Raw genomic sequence first — 22,650 nt, forward strand, 5'->3', positions numbered from 1 at the left:
TCAATAACAAAGAAAGATGAGCTCTGTGCAGCTGTGATGAGACAGTATTTATTTGACGCCAGTCATACACACCTCATTGCCACGTGTATCAAACAACAAGCAGTACGAAAGTTTGTTCTTTGCACAAAATGTCACCAAAATAAAAGACACATTCACATTTGTGAGCCAGTTTTTGGCAGTTATTGTTCTTTGGAAGTTTGTTCAGGAATCAAGGAAGGGTTGCTGTACTTTAAAACACTACAGGTAAAAGATTCAGGAAGACTTTTTGACCCATCCGTTGTCTACTTAGTACTGCACTTAATGCACAGTATGTCTTTGCATAATCCAAATTTAGGAATAGTTGGTTTCACTTTTTGAAACCACGAGGTTAGTACTTAGTGCGCGTGTCTAACAAAGAAAATATAGGCTTTGTGTGAGAAATATGGAAGATCTGCTACATGAAATACATGGACAGGCTGAATGACATTCATCTGCTACCAGACATCATGATTTACATCAGAGGTGAAGGGTTTATCTGGGTGGGTGAAACTTTGTGATGCCTTTCAATACTTTCTACATCCTAGTTACATTTGCTAAAGTCTGGAAACTCAGCCGGAGCTACAGATAACGTTTTTTAAAGCCAGCGTCTGGTGTGCAGGGTTGATGGTGGAGTTCAGTCCAGTTTGGTCCGTTGTGGTGCAGCTGAGGTATGAGGTTTGGTGAGGCTTGTGGTCTTCACTCCTGCCTCAACACTTCCTCCCTCCCTCTTCCTCTCACATCCTTCCATCCTTTTCTCACCCACCAGATTACACATAGCTGTGGTAACTTCAAAGAGGACAGGAAGGATGATAACGGTACGATCACACAAAGTATTACTAGCAAAAGAACTGAGACATTGCATCGTACAGTAACATGACTGTGTCGGCGCATGCACAATGCTTTGCAACAAACTTAGCGTGGGTTCGGGCGCAACATAACTTGATAAATGCTAGGGAATCCTTTGTGTGAGTGTAGCTAGAGTGTTGGAGCAGAAGTAGCATCATTGTCCTAAATTCTCCTCCAGGGTTGAGAGTGATCAGGGGGGACGTGGTTTTTAGGAAGAACCCAGTCATCGGGCGGTACTGCCGGACACGGAGCTGCTCCCCGAGCTGGAGCCACTGGAGCCCCGGTCTTCATAGATGGAAATCTCTATCTGGTGGGAGAGTTAGGGACCATTCTCTGTGTGAGTGTGGCTAGTTAAACAGAAAAGATCTATTATAATGCTTCTGTCTACCCAAACACATTGAGTAAGGATACGACACGCATTCCCCTTTCTATGGGATCTGTGATGAGCAGCCCTCTGGGAGCATAGATCTTCTCATTCTGCTCCTGAATGTACTTGGCTATCTTCTTCAACACCTAACCCACCGGACAGAAGAACAAATGGCATCGACATGTTAATCATTGTCCTCGACCAATTAAAATGAATCAGGTTTGAAATCGCCAGTCTGACCTTCTCATAGCGCGTCTCCATGCAGAGGAAGATGAGATATGCTGTAGCGCAGGCCAGACACCCCTCCAGGTAGGACTGGCCACCTATCTTTTCTGCCTCTGCGTAGTAGTTATTCAGCGTCTTCACAGTGTCCTCAAACAGTGTGCGCTCAATCTGGAGAAACACACGCACAGTCATGAGTAGCAGGGTTAGGATTGGTTATTAGATGGTGACAGTGGAGATACAGACAGGAAACACGGGGAGACAAAGAGAGGGATACAACATGCAACAAAGATCCAAATCCAACGAGAACATTTCAGTCGTATGAGATGTGTCTTTACCATCAATCACCCTATTAGCAGTTCTGTTAATGAGGTGACAAATAAAACTAATATACACTTTGTTCTGTGTAGCCATCTCCCCTCCAACATTCATGTTTTTTAACTGTTACCAACTCTAAACACAACACGATTTCTCTGTACAGCGGTAAGGCAGGTGAAACATGCCAATTTGGTTGTCTTTTTGTCATTAATGAGCACATACTGCAAAGTCTACTATAGGTATTCACCAGATAACTTTTTCAATGTATTTATTTGTAATTATTCATGTATCTTTGAAGCTATAGGAGTTGGTGGGGTAATGAGTGTTCAAGTATTAATAAATGATTCTAAGAAATGTTTGGATGGATCTTTGGATATGATTAGAGGTGCTGCAGCCGGTATGAGAAAAGTAAAGCATTTTTTTGAACATTAAAGCATTTAAACATGTTCTAGTAGAAACCCAAAAGACAAGTATGCACCTGAAAATGAGGATAATAGGTCCTCTTTGAATACAATAATTAGCACATATTGCTTTGAGCATGGCAACTGTTATCCCTTATAACATTGAGGACAGAGTAGAGTGCTCCAGGGATGACGTGTTTTTGTAGGCCAACCAGGAAGTAAGCATCGCACTCGGTTCCCTCGACAAAAAACGATGGGATTTTTCCATTGGGTTTTGGATTATTGCAGAAAATAAGCTCGGTGGCAAAGACACGTTTATGATACTTGCACGTTTTGTTCAGCAAGATAATCTTCACAAATAAACACCACTTCTATGATTTTTTAAGTGTGCATGCAGTCACCAGAAGTAAAAAGCTAACGTTAGGCTATAAACAAACTACACCACGGTCGCACGAGCACAAGTATACACAACAAGGCTATAAAGGCGGACGAGTCAGCGTGAAAACATTTAGTGGTCTCACTTAGTCACTTGTTAGCAACCGCCTTTTTTAAGAAACATAAAGGCTTCAAAATTCACGAGTGGTGTATTTACTGATGTATTTTATGTTGTAGAACAAAACGTTAAAAGCTCTTCAGCTTGTGTTAACCACAGACCTTATTTCAGGCATCTAACTAAAAGCCCATTGACTTCCAGACGAGGGAACTGGAAGTGCAAAAATATTAACTGATTTCCGGGTTTTAGGACTCATTCCTGTAGCACTCTGTTGCATTCAAAACATTTTGTAAGAGAAAGGCTGTTTTAATTATCAAATATCTCTGTCAGTTAACACATACACATTAGTGGCATTAAAGAAATGAGTTAGTTAGTTTCAATCTGGTACTATGATGGCTACAAATATACCTTCAAAAGCATATGGTTGGATAGGCAGGCTAGGATAAAAGGACAACACAACATGAAAACGTTTTCTACTGTCTCCTCACCCTGCTCTCCAGCTCAGAGGGGAACTTGGTCTGAAACCTGCAGGTGGTTCCTTCGCTGTAGTCTCTCTGGATGAACACTTTATTAGCCAGAGATGCACTGTGCCTCAACTCCTGCAGGTTGTGGAACTGAGGAGGAGGAGAAATCACACACACACACACACACACACACACACAGTCATATAAGGTTTGATACAGTATGTCTAATGAGTCCCCAGAGAGAGCTCCATCTCTCTTTATGCATCTGTCCACTCGCAATGTGTACAAACAGTGGCCTGGTTTGGAAGTATAGGATGACAGAGGAGAAGCAGACGAGATGTGATCAATCACTGCGTGGCTCAGTGTCTGCACTCATTTCTGCCTTGTTGTCTGTTGGAGCAGAGCCCAGCATTGGACATCCTATCCTCTCCACACACACACACACAAACACACACACACACACTGTCATTCTCTTCCTCCCTTCCTCTCTGGTCTTACAGAGAGAGTAAAGCTCGCAGAAGACGGGACAACATTTCACTACAGCCCACAACAGATCGATCAGCTGGAACAAGATGAGGCAGACTGATAAAAGGCCGTACAAACTCTTGTAATATCTCCTGTTTATGCTGGGAATGTTGATTGCATCTAGGTGAATGTTGTATAAAAATAAATGTTAAACCTGCAGTAGGCAGAATATTTTTGGCATCATTGGGCAACAATCCATAATAACCTTTCAGCATTTTGTAATTCAGATTTTCTGAGAGAAAACTAGATTTTCTGCACCTCCTCGTGACTCTGTTTTCAAGCTTTAAAAAAACCTAGCCCGTTACGGGAGACTTTGGCCAATCACAGTTCATTTTGAGAGAGCATTCCTATTGGCTGTTCACTCAACGGAGGCAGCTGTCAATCACTCGCAAACTCTGATCAAACGGTCAAACTAGGCAGCGTTGATCAATTATGATCAATATTCTGTTACTGTAATGCCTATTTCTCACTCAAATGTTTTCAGAAACATCTTGTAGTGTACTGTTTAGCTGTAAAATGAGAAACTTTGCTCTGGCTGGTGGGCGGTGCTTTGTATTTTCCTCAACTGACCTGGCTTCTGGGTCACAAACTTTCTCACTTTACAGCTAAACAGTACACTAAGATAATATAAGATAAGATAAGATAAGATGAACCTTTATTAATCCCCGGAGGGAAATTCAGGTGTCAAAGCAGCAACATCAGCAAACAGAGTGAAACACAGGAGAGGGAAAGGTATACAAAGATTATAAAAACAATAATAGAGATAGCTATAAAAGATACAGAGTGAATGGGTGAACATAGTGTGTACAGTCCGTCAATAAATAGTGTGTACGGTCCGTCAATAAATAAATGTAGTATGTACTAAAAGATGTTTCTGAAAACATTTTAGGCAAGAAATAGGCATTACAGTAACAGAATATTGATTCATATTTGATCAGCGCTGCCTAGTTTGACCGTTTGATCAGAGTTCGCGAGTGATTGACAGCTGCTCAGAGATGGCAAGGCTCCAGCTCGGCTCTGATTGGTTGGTTTCCTCCGGTCTGTGAAATCTTACAGATGCCATTAGGAGCACCGGAGGACATCGGAGGACACAGAGATGTTTTTCAGATTGTCTGTCTCATTTTCAGTTTTATAAAAATAACTTTTTGTTTAATCATATTTGCTCCAATTCTACCCACTGTTGCTTTAATCAACATTATTATTATTTAGTACATTTCTGAAAGCACAGATGCAGGCTGGGAGAGCACTGAGGAAGGTCAGGACGGCGTGGCTTCTGTCCATGGTGCTGAACGCTGTGTGTGCGTGTGTGTGTGTGTGTGTGTGTGTGGTCACCGGATTAACGGGGCGTCTCAACAGACAAAAACACCAAAACAGCTTAACATCGCGGGGAGGTGATCCTCTGTTTCTGTTTCCATGAAGCTACAGCTGACTTTCACATTTCCTCTTTATGCTTTTTTCCCTTTTTAAAAACGCCAGAACACGTTTTATTACAGGAGGGGAAAAAAACCCGACCAGCCTGTGATCGGACGGAGCTGGCATGATAATGTAGGACACACAGACAGACAGCCGTCAGTAGTGAGTCCAGTGAGAGCCGCACAGAGTGGCACAGTTTCACCGTGTGCAGCACTACAATGTGCCCTCGTTGACCACGTTAACTACACCTGTTTCTATTTGAATGGTAATATAATTGCTGGTAAACGAAACCTCCTGCAGGAAATATATGAAAGAGATAGTATGCCAGTGTCTTACCTCTGTCGCCATGTTGCCATCCGCCGCCGTATAGGGACGAGTCCCTGCATGCGCTGAAATCGCTTTAGTAGGACACAGAGACAGATTGGAGGAGAGAGGAGGGAGGGGATGAGGGAGAGAGGGAGGGAGGAGGGAGGAGGGAGGAGGGGAGAGAGAGAGAGCAGGGGTGGGGCTAACACTAGTACAGTGTTCAGGTCATGTTAATTCAGCTTTTCCATTGTCATCACATGAGTTTAAAGATCATATTTTCTCCTGTCATTGGTGGTACTATTGGGTTATTAACCAGAACTAGCCGTCGGTCTCACATCACCCCTGTTCTGGCATCCCTCCATTGGCTTCAAGGAGAGGAAAACATGCACATTCTCAAAATTGTTTGTGGTGCTGGGAGTAGATCCCCTCCAATATGTACTTTTTCAAAAAAATGGCTTGCTCCCGCACACACTTTTCTCTGCTTTATTACTCAACGTTTCGGTCAACAAGGACCTTCATCAGGACATCCCTCCATTGGCTCCCTGTACAATTCTGAATCAACTTTAAGATCTTGCTAATTACATTTAAGGCACTGCATGATCTCGCCCCCCAGTTACATTGCTGATCTCCTTGTTCCATATTCGACCTGTCGAACACTTCGATCCTCTAATCTCGGCCTTTTATCCATCATCCGCTCAAACTGCAAAACAAAAGGTGATCGGGCCTTTTCTGTCTTAGCCTCAACTCTCTGGAATCACCTCTTCTAATCTATTAGAGCTGCTGAATCTCTGGACTGTTTTAAGCAGCTTCTAAAAAACCCATCTCTATGGGCAAGCCTTTCTATAGACCTCATCCACATGTGTGTTTGTCTGTTTTTGTCTGATCTGTTTCTCATTGTTTCTGTGTCATATTGTAATTTTTCCTTGTTTTCATCATTGATGGATGTTTCATTTGTGTGAAGCACTTTGTAATGGTGTGTTTTAAAAGGTGCTATATAAATAAAGCTTTACTTACTTACTTACTAATTACATTAACAATGGCTCCATTCAAGTGTCCCTGTAAACCATGACACTAGTGTGACAGTGAGCCAGCATGCTCAATACCACTGAAACGGAAGCAGATAAATGGTATTCAGCCATCATTCATTTGTATCATTTACACAGGTGTCTTTTCCTACTGTGTTTCGTTAATTGTATGGGAGCAAAGAAAGGCTTTAAAGCCAGGGTTGGTAAAGATTTTAGAAATTTTTCTTTGTAGGGCTGTCAAGGTTAACGTGATAATAACGCATTAAGGCAAATTCGTTTTAACCACGCTAATTTCTTCAACGCATTAACGCAACTCATATGAAATGATGGCATCATATGAAACTAGAAAACCTAAGGAATTAGGAATCCATTGGTACCAACCATGTTATACTAGCTTGTTGCGATGGAGGCTAAATAACGCTCCAACTGGCATGGCCATTTTCAAAGGGATCCCTTGACCTCTGACCTCAAGATAGTCTCCCCTTTACGGACATGCCCACTTTATGATAATCACATGCAGTTTGGGGCAAGTCATAGTCAAGTCAGCACACTGACACACTGACAGCTGTTGTTGCCTGTTGTGTTTATGCTAGTATCTGTGATGGTTTCTGGACAATATTTGTCATTATTTTGTATTCAATAATTAATATATACATACATTTGCATAAAACAAGCATTTTGCCCACTGCCATGTTGATAAGAGTATTAAATACTTGCCAAATCTCCCTTTTAAGGTACATTTTGAACACATAAAAAAATGTGTGATTTATGTGTGATTAATCCAGATTAACTATGTACAATCATGCGATTAATCACGATTACATACTTTAATCGTTTGACCGCCCTCAGTTTTTATATTTTATTTTCATATTTGTTGAAATTCTCATTACATCTCGACAGCAATCAATAAATCAAATGCTCTGACAAAAAAAGAAAACAATCTGGTATCTGTGGCCGTCACAGGACTAACCCCGTCCAATCATTACATTAAGGGCTACCTGTGTGCACTCCCGCTAGATATAGGAACTTTTGGAGCTAGTGCCGTTAGCTACTTTCTTCGGAAAAGAGTTGGCAACACTGGGCTCAGTTTTTCGGTTGAATCTTTTAAAAATCTGGGGTACTCTTGCTAGTTTCTCAAGATTACCGACCCTGCCTTTAAACCCACATTATCCTATTGATTGACACTGACCAAATTGATTATTACGACCAAATTTGTTAGCAAACAGATGCCTAGTTAGTTACACATCTAACAGACACATCGTTCATTTGGAGTTGTACTTCTGGCCACATGGGGAATGTAAGCCCACTCTCTTTTAGCTTCTACCAACTCCTGAGGGAAATATCTCTTTAGCTGCTAAATGCTCCACTATATTCACCGTTTCCAACCGTGTGTGTCAGATGTTTTGTACCAGTGTGTGTGTGTTTATCAGAGCTTATTGGCTAAAAACAGTTGATGAGAGCGGTTAGAGTGACTGAACCAAAAGAAGTTGTCGACTGTAAAATTAAAACAATGAGCTGAAAGACACTAAAATGCTCTGAAGATCTAAGTGTAACTGCAGAGTCTGGTGATGATTCTCTGTTGATTTAAAAAGACAGGCGCTAAAACGGAGCGTTTCAGACAGAGACTGAATACAGGTATATTCAGACAGACAGTATATGAGAAAATAATGTTTTTTGAACATTAACGCATGTAAACATGTAACTCAAAATACAAGTAGGATTCTGAAAATTAGCATGATATGTCCCCTTTAAGTAGTGGTTAAGTCTTACAATTAGGTATTCAGTTGCTTTTATTATTGCCTTTCTTTGTTTTCATACTTCTGAAGCAAAGACACCAGCAGAGCCTGCCAGAAATCTCAAAGTCAAAAAGATCGTACTTACCACTTTAAAGCTACTACGAGGAACTTTTATTTTGGCGGTCCCTGTTGTCAAAAGTGGTAGTGTTTCCGGGCACCAGAGTCCCTTGAGAAAACCTAATTTTACAGCAGCAGGGTCTGACAGTCTGACCCACGCTGTCCTAGTTCTGGTTCTCCCGTCATGTTCACACATAATCCGACCCAGTGGCACGGTGGATGACAAGCATTAAGAATAACTATATAGAAATAGCCAATCTTCTTGCTGATGGTCTTATGTAGGTCATATAGAGGCATCATTATTAGATTGAGACTGTTTCATAACCAGTTAAATGTTCCTCACAGTAACGTTAAGTTCATGAAATCATCACAGAGTTTATTTCAATAATGGCATATCTCATTCATAAAATAAGGGCAATATATACAGACTTAATCAATAACTTGCACTTTCTGGAGTTTTAAATTAAATATATTAGATATAGCAGAACAATTTATAGCAACAGTTTATATCTGATTACAATAAAAGCAAACTCTTACAATCATCAGTGTCTGAATCATGATTAAAACAACACTTCCACCACGATCCACATTTTGGGTTGTAATGCCTCCTCATCAATTCTTTTAAGTCCCGCTTGCAAGAGTGTGAGGCTCTGATGACGATTTCAGATGGTTGCTCAGTCCCATTTAATCAACTTTAATCCAGTTGGGTCGACTTTGATCCAGTTAGAGGGAAAAGCACAGGCTCCAGAGGACCTCTAGCAGTTTTTTGACTTATAGGCTGCTGCTATACTCCAAAACTCTGACATGTCAACACATACACAAAAAAAGACGACCAAAATGATGCACCAATTTGATCATTACAAAGTAGAACACCATCACTGGTAACTTGTCAAAAAATGTGATGTGACTCATTGCAGGCCATGCATTTTCAGTTTACTGCCATAGAGTTACCATTGTTTTATGGCAGAGGTTTTGTAAGCTCCTCTCGCTGGTGGAGAAAAAAACCCCATTGGCCTCAAAGACAAACCCAGAACTAATCACATGACATTGTAAACCAGCTACAGGTCAAAGTGTATTGGTGGACAGCAAACAGCCTGCGCACAAGGTGGCGATCAAAGCCAAATATGGAGCTTCTTTTGGTCGTGCATCCATTATTTGTTCCATCTGAATAAACCATTGCATTCATCGCGCCGGCCTTAGTCTTGTTCGTGCAGAAAAGTCCTCTCAGCATTACAGTACGGTTAAACTGCTACACAGGGCTGAAGATATCAACATTCAAGTGGAATCAATTTTTGTGGCGAGGCAAAGCATGGAAAAGCAAAAAACCATCGGCAGCTTATAAACCAGACACCACCACCGGCCCGATCCTGGCCTCCACCCTGCATGCTTTGCACCTCCCTCTGCTCAGCAAAGGGAAAAAAAGGTCCCTTGATTTTGGAGCCATTGTGCTCTGTAGCAAGTCTCATTGATTCACAGGGTCCAGTTGAAACAGGAAATATTTAACATAATACAGTAGAAGTCCCATAAGCAACACGAGTAGTTAAGGAGGGATGTGACTGCTAAAGGCATGGGGGGGGGACATAAGCGCCTTAACTTGAAAACCAAGGCATGTGTTAAGGTTTCAGTAACTTTGTAGGAGGGCTTTTGGGGGTCAAACAGTGAGTGGCCTCCAGGTGGCCACCGGGAGACGAGACTGACATACTGTACCATCTCATTGTAACTTGATGAGAGAGGAATTACAGGTAGCACAAACAAACACAGTCTCTCTCTGGGCCTCTGGAGCTGTAGAAGAGAAAACAATGAGAGGATAAGATCATAAGTCATAAAGAACAGATGAGTAAGAGGAACACCATCAGTCTAAAAATAAAATGTCAGAATGAGCCAGTTTTTCTCACCTGTTGCCCCCATGCAAGATCTCAGCACTTTGAAGGAACAGCATCGGGAACAGAAGCTGTTGCCACAGTTACTGCAGCTCCTCTGTAATGCAAAGAGACATGGCGTCGAAGCTCGTGACAATTGAACGGTAAGACAAAATTAAATGTGATGATGACGTGGTTGCCTAAATATATCCTGAGTCATGTTGCAAGTTTTCATTCTCACCCTTTTCTTCAGCACAGAGAAGACGGCGTTGCAGCTAGAACAGTTGCCTTTGGAGAAGACAAAGAGATAAATAGTATTGTGAAAAATACAATAAAAATGTGTTCAGAGCTACGATACGAGACTAACATCAGACAGATTTTAATTTCATCACTGAGGTATAATGAGAGGAAATAAACCAGTGGATGAGTCAGAGCAGCAGACTGACCTGTGCTGGTGGTAGGGTAGCGTTTACGCAGTTTCTCTGTCAGTTTGGACACTTTGCTGCGTATGGGTTCGTTTCGGCTCAGGAGACCATTCTCAGAGATGGTGTCATACTCGGGAGTTCCAAGAGGCCCGTCGTCATCCTCCTGAGGGAGAAGGGGGAGGGGAGAGGATGGACAAAGAAAAACGCAGTCACATACTGTACTGTGTAATCTGGAGTTTTGGAGTATGAAAACCTGGAAGAAGACACCGAGCCAAACTCAGCGGTACGGCTAACATGGATAAAATTCACTGCGATTCATTGTGAATTTCAGCCAGTTTAACTGATGCATGTTTGGCAAATAAATCAAGCATGGTGATGGTAAATACTAGGGCCACTAGGGGATAGACTAAGGTGGTAAATACTTGTATCTAAAGGAAAAATATATGCATGCATGTTTATACAACACCACTTGAGCTATCTGCCAAACATAAAGACACCAAACCTGTGGAGGACGGAACCTGCCAAAATGAAAAATAAATGACTCGATAAAAAAATAAATATATCTTTAAATATAGCAAAAATAATATAAAAAATAAATATAGCCATTAATTATAAAGATAAGAATACAGAAATAAATAAGTTTGAGGAAATAAATAAGGGGTGGAATGCAAAGGGAAAATCATGCATAAATGAATAAATAAATAATTAAAAAAGAAAGAAAAAAAAATATATATGCAAATATAAATAAATAAATAAATAATAAATGAAAAAATAAATACATTTAAAATAATACCAATAAATACATAAATAAATAAATAAATGGAAAATGAAACAGAAAAGTAAATAAATAAGGGAATTAATACAAAGATAAATAAAGAAGCAAATTAAACAGATATAAATTTCTGTTATCAGTTAATTAATGACTACATTTTATTTTAAATATTATTTTTGCTACATTTAATGATATTTATTGAGTCATTTATATATTTGTTCATTTATTTTTCATTTTGGCAGTTTCCGTCCTCCATACCAAAACCATACTTCCAAACCCCTGAAAGAGCTGAGACAAAAAAAACTTTTTGCTGACCTTATAAAGATATAACAAAGGTTGTTTATGTCTATACCTACCAACATTTATAACTCTATCTACCTACATGTTTCCCAAACAAGACTTGTTAAAAAAAGGGTCTGTTCTCCACTTTCTGGAAACCAATGGCTAGGCAATCTGTTTGGTACACAACTACATCCACTGAAAAGCCCAGCTATGACTTTATAAGATCGAATGCCAGAGAATAAGAGAACACACAGTATGACTTGTGTCTGCTTGCTGTGTGTTGAACACATAGACTGTCTATACAAAGATGGATCACGCGTCTACACTTCCTCCCACTGTACAGAAGTAAAGCCAAAATATCCCGAATACAGGCGCTGCCATCTGGAGATTTTGACGTCATTTGGAGCTAGAGTCTACGCAGTAGTGGTCGGGCAGTGGAGTCCGAACCAATCACGAGTGGGCAGCTCGTCAACGAGAGAGACTCACAGCTGACGTCTCGGCCCCTTTTTATAGCATCAAATTACTAATTAAAACCAAACTTATATTAAAAACGAACACTTGAACATACATCAGCGTGATAAGAACTACCTAAAATGACAGAAACCATCTTTGGGAAAAATAAATTTGAGGTGTCCCATCCACTAACATGGAGACGGGCTTTATGACCTATACTGCAGCCAGCCACCAGGAGGCGATCAAGATGTTTTGGCTTCACTTTTGGGGAGCTGTCATGTCGTCCATCTTTATATACGGTCTATGGTTGAACAGCAGAGAGCCAGTTTGAAAATCTGCAGTTATATATATATATATATTTTATATATATATATATAATATATATATAATATATATATATATATATATATATATATATATATATTTTATATATATATATATATATATATATATATATATATATATATATATATATATATATATATATATATATATATCATAAGCAGCAACTCTTTCATGTATCACATGTTGTTATTAAGTAAAGAACATGCCTCTATGCAAAACTCTTGTTCAGAATATGCTTTCAATCCAAAACATAACAAAACACTGCAACACATTAATGAGTCCATCTTAGTGAAATGGCACAAGGAAGGAAAAGCTGATTTCACTAATGCAATATGTCTCATGAACAATGCCATTCATGCAGACTAGAAATGAACGAGCACCCTGTATGATGGGATTATTGGATACAACAATCGTGGGCCTGTTAATTCTAGTGCTACTATCACATAACTCATGCCAAGGGAACAAACACATGAATGTATAGATGGATGGATGGGAGGCACTCATAAATCCACTTACCACTAAGACCAAAGGGGGTTCCTTATCAGGAAGCTGAACAACACATGATAACAATGTTAACCCACAAACACTGATGATATTCAGTGTGATTACACAGGAACATACCCAGATCCATGCTACAAAAAGGCCAAAGCAAGAACTACACCACAAGGTCACAACACATGAAGTCGTCGTTCATGTGTCAAGTTTACTGGGTGGCGGTGCAGTAGCCTCTTCTAAACAGAGGGGGGTGACACTCACCTGCAGGGACACTGCATGTTCCTTAGTTCAGAAGGACAGCAGAGAAAAACAGGAAGTAACAGGACAAACGTCATGAGAGGAGGATTTTTCACACAATCATGGCAAGCTCCAACAATTGTGATTCAAATATGTTTTTTCCTAAATTTATCAGCCACATTTATTATATATATATTTTTTTAAGTGGCTTCAGAACAAATTCAACCCCACTTGCTGTATACTTTATTCTGTAAGAGATTAAATTTATAATGGATTTCATTATATTTTAGGGGACATCAGTCTAAACACAACAACCCACAATGACAAAGCAAAAATAGTAACTTTTGCAACAAAAATCAAAAACTCAAACCTCTACTTTACATTAGTAATCAAACTCGTTGCTATGGCACTCCAGGTGCATCCCGTTTGCTTTAATTATCCTTAAGGTATCTCTAGACCTTGACTGAAGTTCATAGGATAGCAGTATCTTCACTCTTGCTTTAAAACTGAGCCCACTACAACCTAAAAATAGCAAGTCGCGTTAATGCGTTAAAGAAATTAGTGGCGTTAAAACAAATTTGAATGAATGCGTTATTATCCTGTTAACTTTGACAGCCCTTAGTCTTTTATCATCTTTTTTTAAAACAAGATAAGATATCAGACGACTTGTCTTTAATATCACCATTAGATCTGATCTGAGTAGTAAAGGTATCCAGAAAATAAAAAAAACTTCAGTGAATATCAACGGCAAAGCAAGAGTTTACAGATTTAGGGGGGAAAAAATTTACATGAAAAAAACGTGATAGAAAATTGTACTTATTAAGTTTAGAGTTACCTCAATGGCATCCTTAAATTCATCATCAGGCTCTGCCTCCTCAGCTTCCTCCACACTTCCAGGAGACAGGTCCTGTTATCAAACAAACACACATGAATGAATATACAGTATATGAATACTAGGCTGATGGTCCCAGGATCAGCACCTTGGACAGTGGTCGTGCTCTAACGGTGGATTTGCATTACTCATACTGGATAAATACATTGAGTGCATGGGATCAACTGGATAAGAAGCTTACAGCCGTGGTTGATTTTAATGTAAATCACAACCGCTAAATCCTTCAGTATTCAAACCCACATGCACTTCTCTCCTCTCACCTCCGTACTAGTTGGTGTGGGGGTCCTGTCCAACGAGTGGCCGTGTTCCTGATCTTCACACTTTCCCTCTGAGGCGTCGGCCTGGCCCACGTGAAGCAGCTTCCTGAGGTCCAACAAAACTGGAGCCACGAGAGAAACGAACAAACGCATTAGCTTTACCCTCTTAAATGAGAGTTAGTGTTTAGCCTTGTTTTCTTCCAGACAGGATGAACTAACCTCTGCAGAAGTCTCTGTTCCACAGGAAGATGACGCTGTTGAGCCCAGCGAGCACCCAGCCCAGGGGAGCGACGTAGAGCAGGCATGCCAATACCAACATCGCTCCGTAGAACCTAGAAGGAGATATTACAAATGTCAGGGCACATGTAGACAAACCACCATACGGTGTAAGTGACTGATCAGCCAGTACATTCGAGTCTATACAATGAGTAGATTTACATTGAATGCAGTTAATACTGTAAACACTGACCTGGGCTTAAAGAGGACCTATTATGCTTATTTTCAAATGCATGCTTGTATTTTGAGTTTCTCCTAGAACATGTTTACATGCATTAATGTTCAAAAAAACTCTTAATTCTTCTCATACCGGCTGTTCTGCAGCATCTCTTTTCACCCTCTGTCTGAAACATACCCCCCCTCCCGCACCCCATGAAAAGCCGAGTCGGCTCCGATTATGATTTGTCAACCGAACCAAACCCTTCGGACTCTGCTCCAGCTCCGCTCTAACTAGTTTTTGTTTAGGGGCGCACCAAACTAGCCGCTTGGCAAAGTGTGTTACTTGGTGACATCACCACGTCACGGAAGAAGAAGGTGGGACTCCAAGCAAGGCGTTTCAGGCAGTTAAGGAGCTGTGTTTCCGTGGGGGAGAGGAACTACCTTTAATGTGGACTTGGGGGTTTGTAACTTTGCAGATCTTTTATATGCACAAAAAACTACATAACAAACTAAAGGAAAGGGGAAAAGCATAATAGGTCCTCTTTAAAAAAAAGACTTTAAATTAAGATGTTTGCATTGATTTTCTAACAAAAATCACATATTACAGAACAAAGCCCAATAAATACTAGATAATGATAATACAAATAATACTAGAATACTCCATGTCTGTATTTGACGATTATGACTATTATGACTATTACTTATACCGAATATGACCTTATTTGGTTTAAGGTCATCACAAAAAGCAGTTTAAATTTAATTTACTAGTTACTGCTAGTAAGTCCATGTAAATGTGGCCCATGACAACATCAGCACAGAAACAAAGAATAATAGATATACTGTGAAGGAGTGATTGAGCAGGACAGTAGTAATGATCAATCACTCGCCTGATGAGTAATGTCTACTCAACTACAGGTGATACTGCCCATGTGTGTGTGTGTGTGTGTGTGTGTGTGTGTGTGTGTTTATGTAGATGCAGACCTTGATGACTTGGTGTGATTATCCCAGTACAGGACCTTGTAAAAGGTTTCTGCTGACAGGCAGGCAGAGGTCAGCATGTCATCCAGGTGCTTCAACCTGCCAAAGACAGCAAACATGAGAATGTCCACAAACACTGTAAGAACAAAGATAAACTTCAACCCATACATGAACAAACACCGTGAACAAATGTCACATAGACTTATGTCACCAGGGTACAAGCCACAGTTTGTAAACCTGTTCCAGAAAGGCCAACTGAACTGATTGATATTGTCATTATCAGTTAATCTATTCATCATCTTTAATTAAATAATAAAATATTTCTTTATTTATAAACCATTTACTTTTATGATGGTATAAAACAAAGAAAACAAGCAAATGTAAAAGGTATCCTGTGGAGTTTGTGACCACAAGCGGAGCTGCAGGGCAATGTTTTGATGATTGGGGACCCATTTTCTAAACAGCTTTGCAAATGTTTTATGGGGAAGGAAATGAATAAAACAAAGTATGTAAGGCTACAGGGATATGCATTATTATATGTTCCAGAGAGAAACAGTGAATGTGAAAAAAAAAGAAATGTTTTTGTATAATAAAAACGCTTAAGTATTTAAGCATATGTAAAGCTGTAAAAAACAAATGTTTACAAAAGTAAAAGTAACGGCGACATATATATTCTCTCATTGCCTCTCATTGAATGTGTGTCACACACATAAAAAGCACATTAGAGCTGAACCATTTAGTCACTTAGTGGACTGGTTGATCAACAGAAAATAAATTGGCAACTATTTTGAGAATTGATTAATTGTAGTATTGTAATGTTGTTGTTTTTTTTCAAATTCCAGCTTCTCAAATGTGATGATTTGTTATTGTAACTAGCTTTTTTAAATTTTTTTTTTTTTTTACTATTTTCTGACATTTTAGACTTGAGAAAATGATTAGAAGATGAGCCTGTAATGAAAATAATCGTTAGCCAGCCTCGCAACACATAGCCCCATCCCCTGCAGTGTCCGTCTTACAGGTCTTTGACTTCCAGCATGGCCTCCTGTTTGGTGAGATGCACCGTCTGCAGGTCCCTGCGGTGAACGGCGTGAAAGCGCCTCCTGTGGAGCTCAGAATCTGAGGCTCTGCCCCCGCACCTGTCCTGCAGGTAACCCAGGGCAGCAGGTGCTGCCACCGCCACCACACCCACTGTGATCCAACCCACTGATACCAGAGAAACAGACACAACAGTACGTTAGTAAATTACTCAACATTCAACAAAAGCTGGATCAATATTAACGCCTAATTCCTCATTTTACCTTCATTGACAGTGCAGAAGAAGACATTGAGGAACATACAGACGAGCAGAGAGCACAGGGGCATCTTCCATCTGAAGGAGATTTAAAAAAACAAAAACAAAAAAAAAAACATGATATTGAATACTACAATATAAATTTGGCTACACAAAGCCAAAAACAATTCTACCATATGATGCAGGCCACAGACAAACACACATACACACCCGAGCAGGTAGCGGGTCAGCTCCACTGCATCTGTAGCTGGTTCTAGAAACAGAGCCATTCTCTTATAGGACACAACCATGTTGAGGAGGTCAAAGTTTGCTGTACATCGCGGGCTCCCCAACTCAGAGGCATCTGGAGAGCCGGGGGTCTCTTTAGATAATGTGTGTGCCAGCTCCCCTCCTTCCCCCGTGCCATGTGAGGGCTCCTGGGACAAGCCGTGTACCGTCATCCCTGTAAAGAGCAGGGAAAAGAAAGCAGGCAGGATTCAGAGGGTGAATTGACAGTGAAAAGAGAAAAAAAAAAAATCGCCTGACTTGCTAATGTCACAGCCATGTCTGAGCTATACCGTATCCACATCCAGCGGAATAGGTTGAACATTTTAAAGGACTTCTCACACAATAAAAACACTATTCAGTCTTCTACCGGGTAAAAGACTACGCAGTATTAAGACTAAAACATCTCGCTTCCACAATAACACTTATCCTGAAGCAATCCGCATCCTAAATGCTTCACTGGCTGTATAAACAAGCACATGCACTTTAACCTACCACTTTAAGGGCATGAGCCATTTGGTTGCACTCTTGTATTTATTGTATGGTTACTGTATTGTTATTGTGGCAGTATGTTTGTTTTGTTTTGTGTGCTATGTTATTATATGTTTTGTTGTTGAGTGCACCAAAACAAATTCCTAATCAACTGTGGTTGATATGGCAATATTTAATTGAATCTTGAATCTTGTCTCTGTTTTATATCATATTTAACTGAATATCGTTGGGTTTGCACTGACAAAACAAGACATTTAAAGACACCACCTTGGACTTTAAGAAACTGGAATGGACATTTTTCTCTATTTTCTGACATTTTATAGACCAAACGATTAATGTAGAAAATAATCAGAAGATTAATCGCTAATGAAAGTCATCGGTAGTTGTTAACTAATTTCACAATTTGGTCCCAGACTGGCAGGCAGGAAAAGTAGAGATTGAAACAGTCTGTTCAGAAGTTGGGAAGGAGCAGGGGGAGGCTGTAGCTCTCAGTCACACTCACAACTCAAATGAAACGACATGGTAATTCAGTCTATAATCAGGCCGGGGAGACTGACACCTTTGATTGCATCATTTACAAAAAGCAACTTAACAGAATCGTGCTGCAGTGAGGGTAAATTGTACTCCAGGGTGTGTCAGTACACCAGTTAGGTGTGGCTACAGGTGCAACACAGGCTGTATGTTCTACTTAACCATTCTGGCCTGCTGTTTGTTGGACAACAGAAAGGGCGGGGGAACCTGCTCAAATGGAGTGAAAGCAGCATACAAGGCAGCAGGTGGTGGAAATGCGGTGGTGAACTTCTCTCACATCTTTTTACAGCTTTTATGTGTCGGCTGAGAGACGTAGAGCTGACAGTTCGCGTGAGCATACGCGGCATGTGTCTCTTTGTGTACAAAATTGAAATGAAGTGGAAGCCACGGCCAACCAGCAGACCATGCACTGTGCTGGTCAAGTTCTGGAGCCCCCCCCCAGCACACATCTGACCACATCCAACAGAGATTTCAACTTTCAACCAGAAAGGACATTTAACTATATATACTTTATAGCCAAATCAAAATCTGTGCAAAGATCATTGGCCAACCTGTGACAGCCTCCTTTCAAGCAGCTCACAACAAGAGTATGCTCAGACTTGCCAACAGCATCTCTTCAGATCCCTTACATGTTTTAAATGGGGAATATCAACTTCTGCCCTCCGAGAGGAGATTCAGAGTCCCTACATTTAACCGCATCAGGCTAAAGAACACTTTTATCCATCAGTCCATCTTGTTGCTAAATAATAATTAATGTGCTGCTAAAGACATGTAAATCCAGAGGATAGATGGTGATTTTGTAATGGGTTATGCATGAATAATGGTGATGTATTTTGTTTTTTTTTGTCTGATGGGTCTTACTTGTCTGTCTGTCTATGGCAGGGGTCAGCAACCTACGGCTCCGGAGCAACTGTTTTTTGTTTACATTTTTATTTATCATTGTTGTAGGTCTATGGTACGACGGAGTATTGGGGCCCCATTGAGGAAAAACAAATAGAATCACAAGTTCATGAGAAATAAGTTGTAATATTTTGAGAATAAAGTCATACGTTTAAGAGAAAAAAGTCGTTGTATTATGAGAATAAAGTCAATATTATAAAGTAGTAATTTTACGAGTTATTTTCTTTTTTTTCGTAAATTCATGACTTTATTCTCGTAATATTAAGATTTTTATTCTCGTAAAGTTATGACTTTATTCTCATGATATTACGACTTTTTTCTCATACTATTATGACTTTATTCTCTAAATCTCAGATGTTTTTTCCCTCAATGTGGCCCTAATACTCCGTAATACATTTGCTCTTTGGCCCTCACTGCATTAGACTTATATACTATATACTTAGACTATAAACTGTGTTACCTTCATCACAATGATCAAATGTTTTGCGGCTCCAGACAGTGGCTCTTGGCTCAAAGGCTCTTTTGATAGTAAAGGTTGCTGTCCCCTGGTCTGTGGTAACAGTATGTCTATTGTGTACGTTTTCTCAAACTGAGCTGCCTCTGGATGCAAAATGAATTTCAGTGCAAACTGACAATAAAGTTGTATCGTATAATATGTATTTTTAGAGTGACCACTATCCTCTCTTTACAGTAGAGTGTGAAGTTAAAGTCCTCATCGTGGCTGTGCAGAGGAAGCAGCTCCTGAACCATCGCTCAGTGTCTGTGGCCTGTTGACATGTTGACAGACCGGAAAGTTCACTTGGCTCTCTGACAGAAGAACACCTTCAATATATTACTGCTACTTCAGCCCAGACAGCATGATCTGTAAGGTAAGAAGAAGGAGACAACATACCCCGAGCTGAGTGTCCAACAGCAGCAGACTTGTGAAGCAGCAGCAGCCGAGAGCAGCTCAGTAGTTAACTAGTGAGTCCCAGCAGAGACATCAGAGCCTCCTAGTACAACCGGCCGGGTCACCATGACAACAACCTGCCCTCCCCCGTGAACGTTAACCTGTCAACACGAGGCGGGTTGTACTGTCCGGCTGTCTTGCGGAGGAGAGCGACGTGTGCAGCAGATCTTGTGTTTGTCTGCTCCTCCTAGCTGAGCTGAGCTTTGTTAGCTCCGTCCTGCTGGTTCCGGTCTGCTGAACGTCCGCTTCCGCGTCTAATCCAGGCCGTGTAATCGATTGCAGAAAAAGGGGGCATATGTCCGATACAATCGATCACAGAGCATGATGGATTTTGGCTGCGGAGAGTTTGACTGATGTGTTCTTCCTAATAGGGATGGGAATTCCGGCTCTTTTTAGTGAGCCAGATCATTTGGCTCAGCTCACCAAGAAGGATCGGCTCTTTCGGCTCCCAAACAGTTCTTTGTTTTACCACTTCTGCCTTTTATAATTCAGCCAAATTTAGCGCTGTTTTGACCTTTGATTAGTATGTGTGCTCATATATCACTTAAATTATTCAATATAATTATACTAAACCTTATAATTTCCAGAATATCATAATTTTACCTGCTGCAGCGTTTCCGACTGTCACTCATCTTTTCTGCTATTCGCGCACCGCACTCCTCTCTCTCTCTTTCTCTCTTCCTCTCCCTCCTGCTTTGTACAGGACTTTATTCTCGTAATATTACAATTTTTTTCCTCGTTAAGTTATGACTTTATTCTCGTAATATTACGACTTTTTTTCTCGTTAAGTTATGACTTTATTTTCGTAATATTACGACTTTTTTCCTCGTTAAGTTATGACTTTATTCTCGTAATATTACGGCTTTTTTTTTGTTAAGTTATGACTTTATTCTCGTAATATTACGACTTTTTTTTCGTAAAGTTATGACTTTATTCTGGAAATCTCAGATTGTTGTTTTGCGGCTCCAGACAGATTTATTTTTATTTTATTTTTTTTGCCTAAAACAGCTCTTTTGATAGCAAAGGTTGCTGACCCCTGCTCTACACCCTTGTTACTGTAGAGTCTAACAACAAAATTAAATGTGTTATTACCAATAAAGTTCATCAGAATCTCTGTTGTACTGTTACATTTTCTTGAACAATTATACTGTTGTTGTAAAACGTTTGATGGAATTGAAAATTAAACTATGATCCACTGGCAAGGGATGCAGTAACTTTTGCTCTCCGTTTCAGCGGAGGTTTATGAAATGGACTGTTTTGTCCTGATTTTAACATTGTAAAAATGTCTACAACCAGGAGCAATACAACAGTGTCCTGTCTTTTGTTTTCTTCTGTCCTGTGTCTCCTCAGTCTCCGTCTTTCACCGTCTCTACCGTTGTATCTGTGTAACTCAGCCGAGCCAACCAACCTGGTGACGTCACAGACTAGAGTACTGCAACATGACGGCGCTCTCGCCACGAAAGATGGAACAGAGCTTCTTTTTTCTTTTAAATGCTGACATTTGTCATGTTCGTTATTATAATTATTCATTAGAGTGGAAATCCATTTAGTAAACCAGCTTAACATGGTTGACTGTTTCACTTTCACTTAAACAAAGCATAGATCTGTCAGAGCGATCAAGGTTTGTTTCATTAATTGTTGACGAGATAACGATGCTACATCTGTCTGTTGATCGAGGTAGGTGTATACAGTACGCCTTTTAAAGCTGAAGTAGTGCAAGATTGGAGCCAATAGATTAAAAAAAGTAATTTTTATAACACGGTCGCTATGTCCTGATAGTAGTACATGAGACAGGTAATCTACAAAAACAACAACATGTGCCTCTGTGTCCTCCGGTGTCCTCCGGTGTTCCGAATGGCAACTGCAGGATTTCACAGACTGGAGGAAAACAACCAATCAGAGCCGAGCTGGAGTCTGTTGTCCAGCTTCCGTCTCTGATCAGCTGTCAATCACTCGCGAACTCCGACTAAACGGTTCAACTAGGCAGCACTGATCAAATATGAATCAATATTCTGTTACTGTAATGCCTATTTCTCGCCTCAAATGGTATCAGAAACATCTTGTAATGTACTGTTTAGGGATGAGTTATGATTTTTGATTTTTCGAATAGTCGTTATTAATAAAAACTTTGAATAATTAATGCGACTATTCTTCCCATCTTAAGAAATACATATTTCCCTTGCATTAACCATTGCAGGCGCTGCCTGGTAGTAACGTCACTACCGGTAAAGTGTGTGTGGCACGTTCAATTCGGCTCTTTTCTGTTAGCGCAGGGGTGTGTATGTGTGTGAGTGCCACTTCCACAGACCCCTGTACTCTCTCCGATTTGAATGATAATCGAAATAATACCCAGTGATTTTCGATTAGTATTTTTGCTTGGAATGCACATCCCTAGTACTGTTTAGCTGTAAAATGAGAAAGTTTGTGACCCGGCAGCCATGTTGAGATCTCTCGAGGAAATAACAAGCACCGCCCACCAGCCGGAGCTCAGCCAATAGGAACGCTCTCTCTCTGAAATGACCTGTGATTGGTCAAAGTCTCC

General features: G+C 40.3%; 2 protein-coding genes across 5 annotated transcripts; both read right to left on the minus strand.

The window, feature by feature from the left end:
• Window positions 1–26: 26 nt before the first annotated feature.
• On the minus strand, window positions 27–5,514 carry golga7ba (golgin A7 family, member Ba). Of its 2 annotated transcripts, none has more exons than XM_037761013.1 (5): window positions 5,404–5,514; window positions 3,154–3,279; window positions 1,472–1,624; window positions 1,276–1,377; window positions 27–1,167 (listed from the first exon to the last, which is right to left on the minus strand). In XM_037761013.1, the coding sequence occupies exons 1-5, from the start codon at window positions 5,413–5,415 to the stop codon at window positions 1,027–1,029; spliced, it is 534 nt and encodes a 177-aa protein (XP_037616941.1). In that variant the 5' UTR covers window positions 5,416–5,514; the 3' UTR covers window positions 27–1,026. The 2 variants fall into 2 exon arrangements, with proteins under 2 accessions (XP_037616941.1, XP_037616950.1); XM_037761022.1 differs by having other exon boundaries at window positions 27–1,171.
• A 3,044-nt stretch (window positions 5,515–8,558) lies between these two features.
• On the minus strand, window positions 8,559–20,445 carry zfyve27 (zinc finger, FYVE domain containing 27). Of its 3 annotated transcripts, XM_037764954.1 has the most exons (14): window positions 20,052–20,445; window positions 17,183–17,414; window positions 16,980–17,050; window positions 16,698–16,884; window positions 15,685–15,780; window positions 14,488–14,600; window positions 14,272–14,390; window positions 13,955–14,026; window positions 13,144–13,164; window positions 12,904–12,936; window positions 10,557–10,698; window positions 10,352–10,398; window positions 10,147–10,228; window positions 8,559–10,033 (listed from the first exon to the last, which is right to left on the minus strand). In XM_037764954.1, exons 2-14 carry the CDS (start codon window positions 17,410–17,412, stop codon window positions 9,963–9,965), a joined length of 1,284 nt encoding a protein of 427 aa, XP_037620882.1. In that variant the 5' UTR covers window positions 17,413–17,414; window positions 20,052–20,445; the 3' UTR covers window positions 8,559–9,962. The 3 variants fall into 3 exon arrangements, with proteins under 3 accessions (XP_037620882.1, XP_037620883.1, XP_037620884.1); XM_037764955.1 differs by lacking the exon at window positions 13,144–13,164; XM_037764956.1 differs by lacking the exons at window positions 12,904–12,936; window positions 13,144–13,164 and having other exon boundaries at window positions 20,052–20,439.
• Between the last annotated feature and the right edge of the window lie 2,205 nt (window positions 20,446–22,650).

Source organism: Sebastes umbrosus, chromosome 3 (genome assembly GCF_015220745.1).
Source record: "Sebastes umbrosus isolate fSebUmb1 chromosome 3, fSebUmb1.pri, whole genome shotgun sequence".
Lineage (NCBI taxonomy): Eukaryota > Metazoa > Chordata > Actinopteri > Perciformes > Sebastidae > Sebastes > Sebastes umbrosus.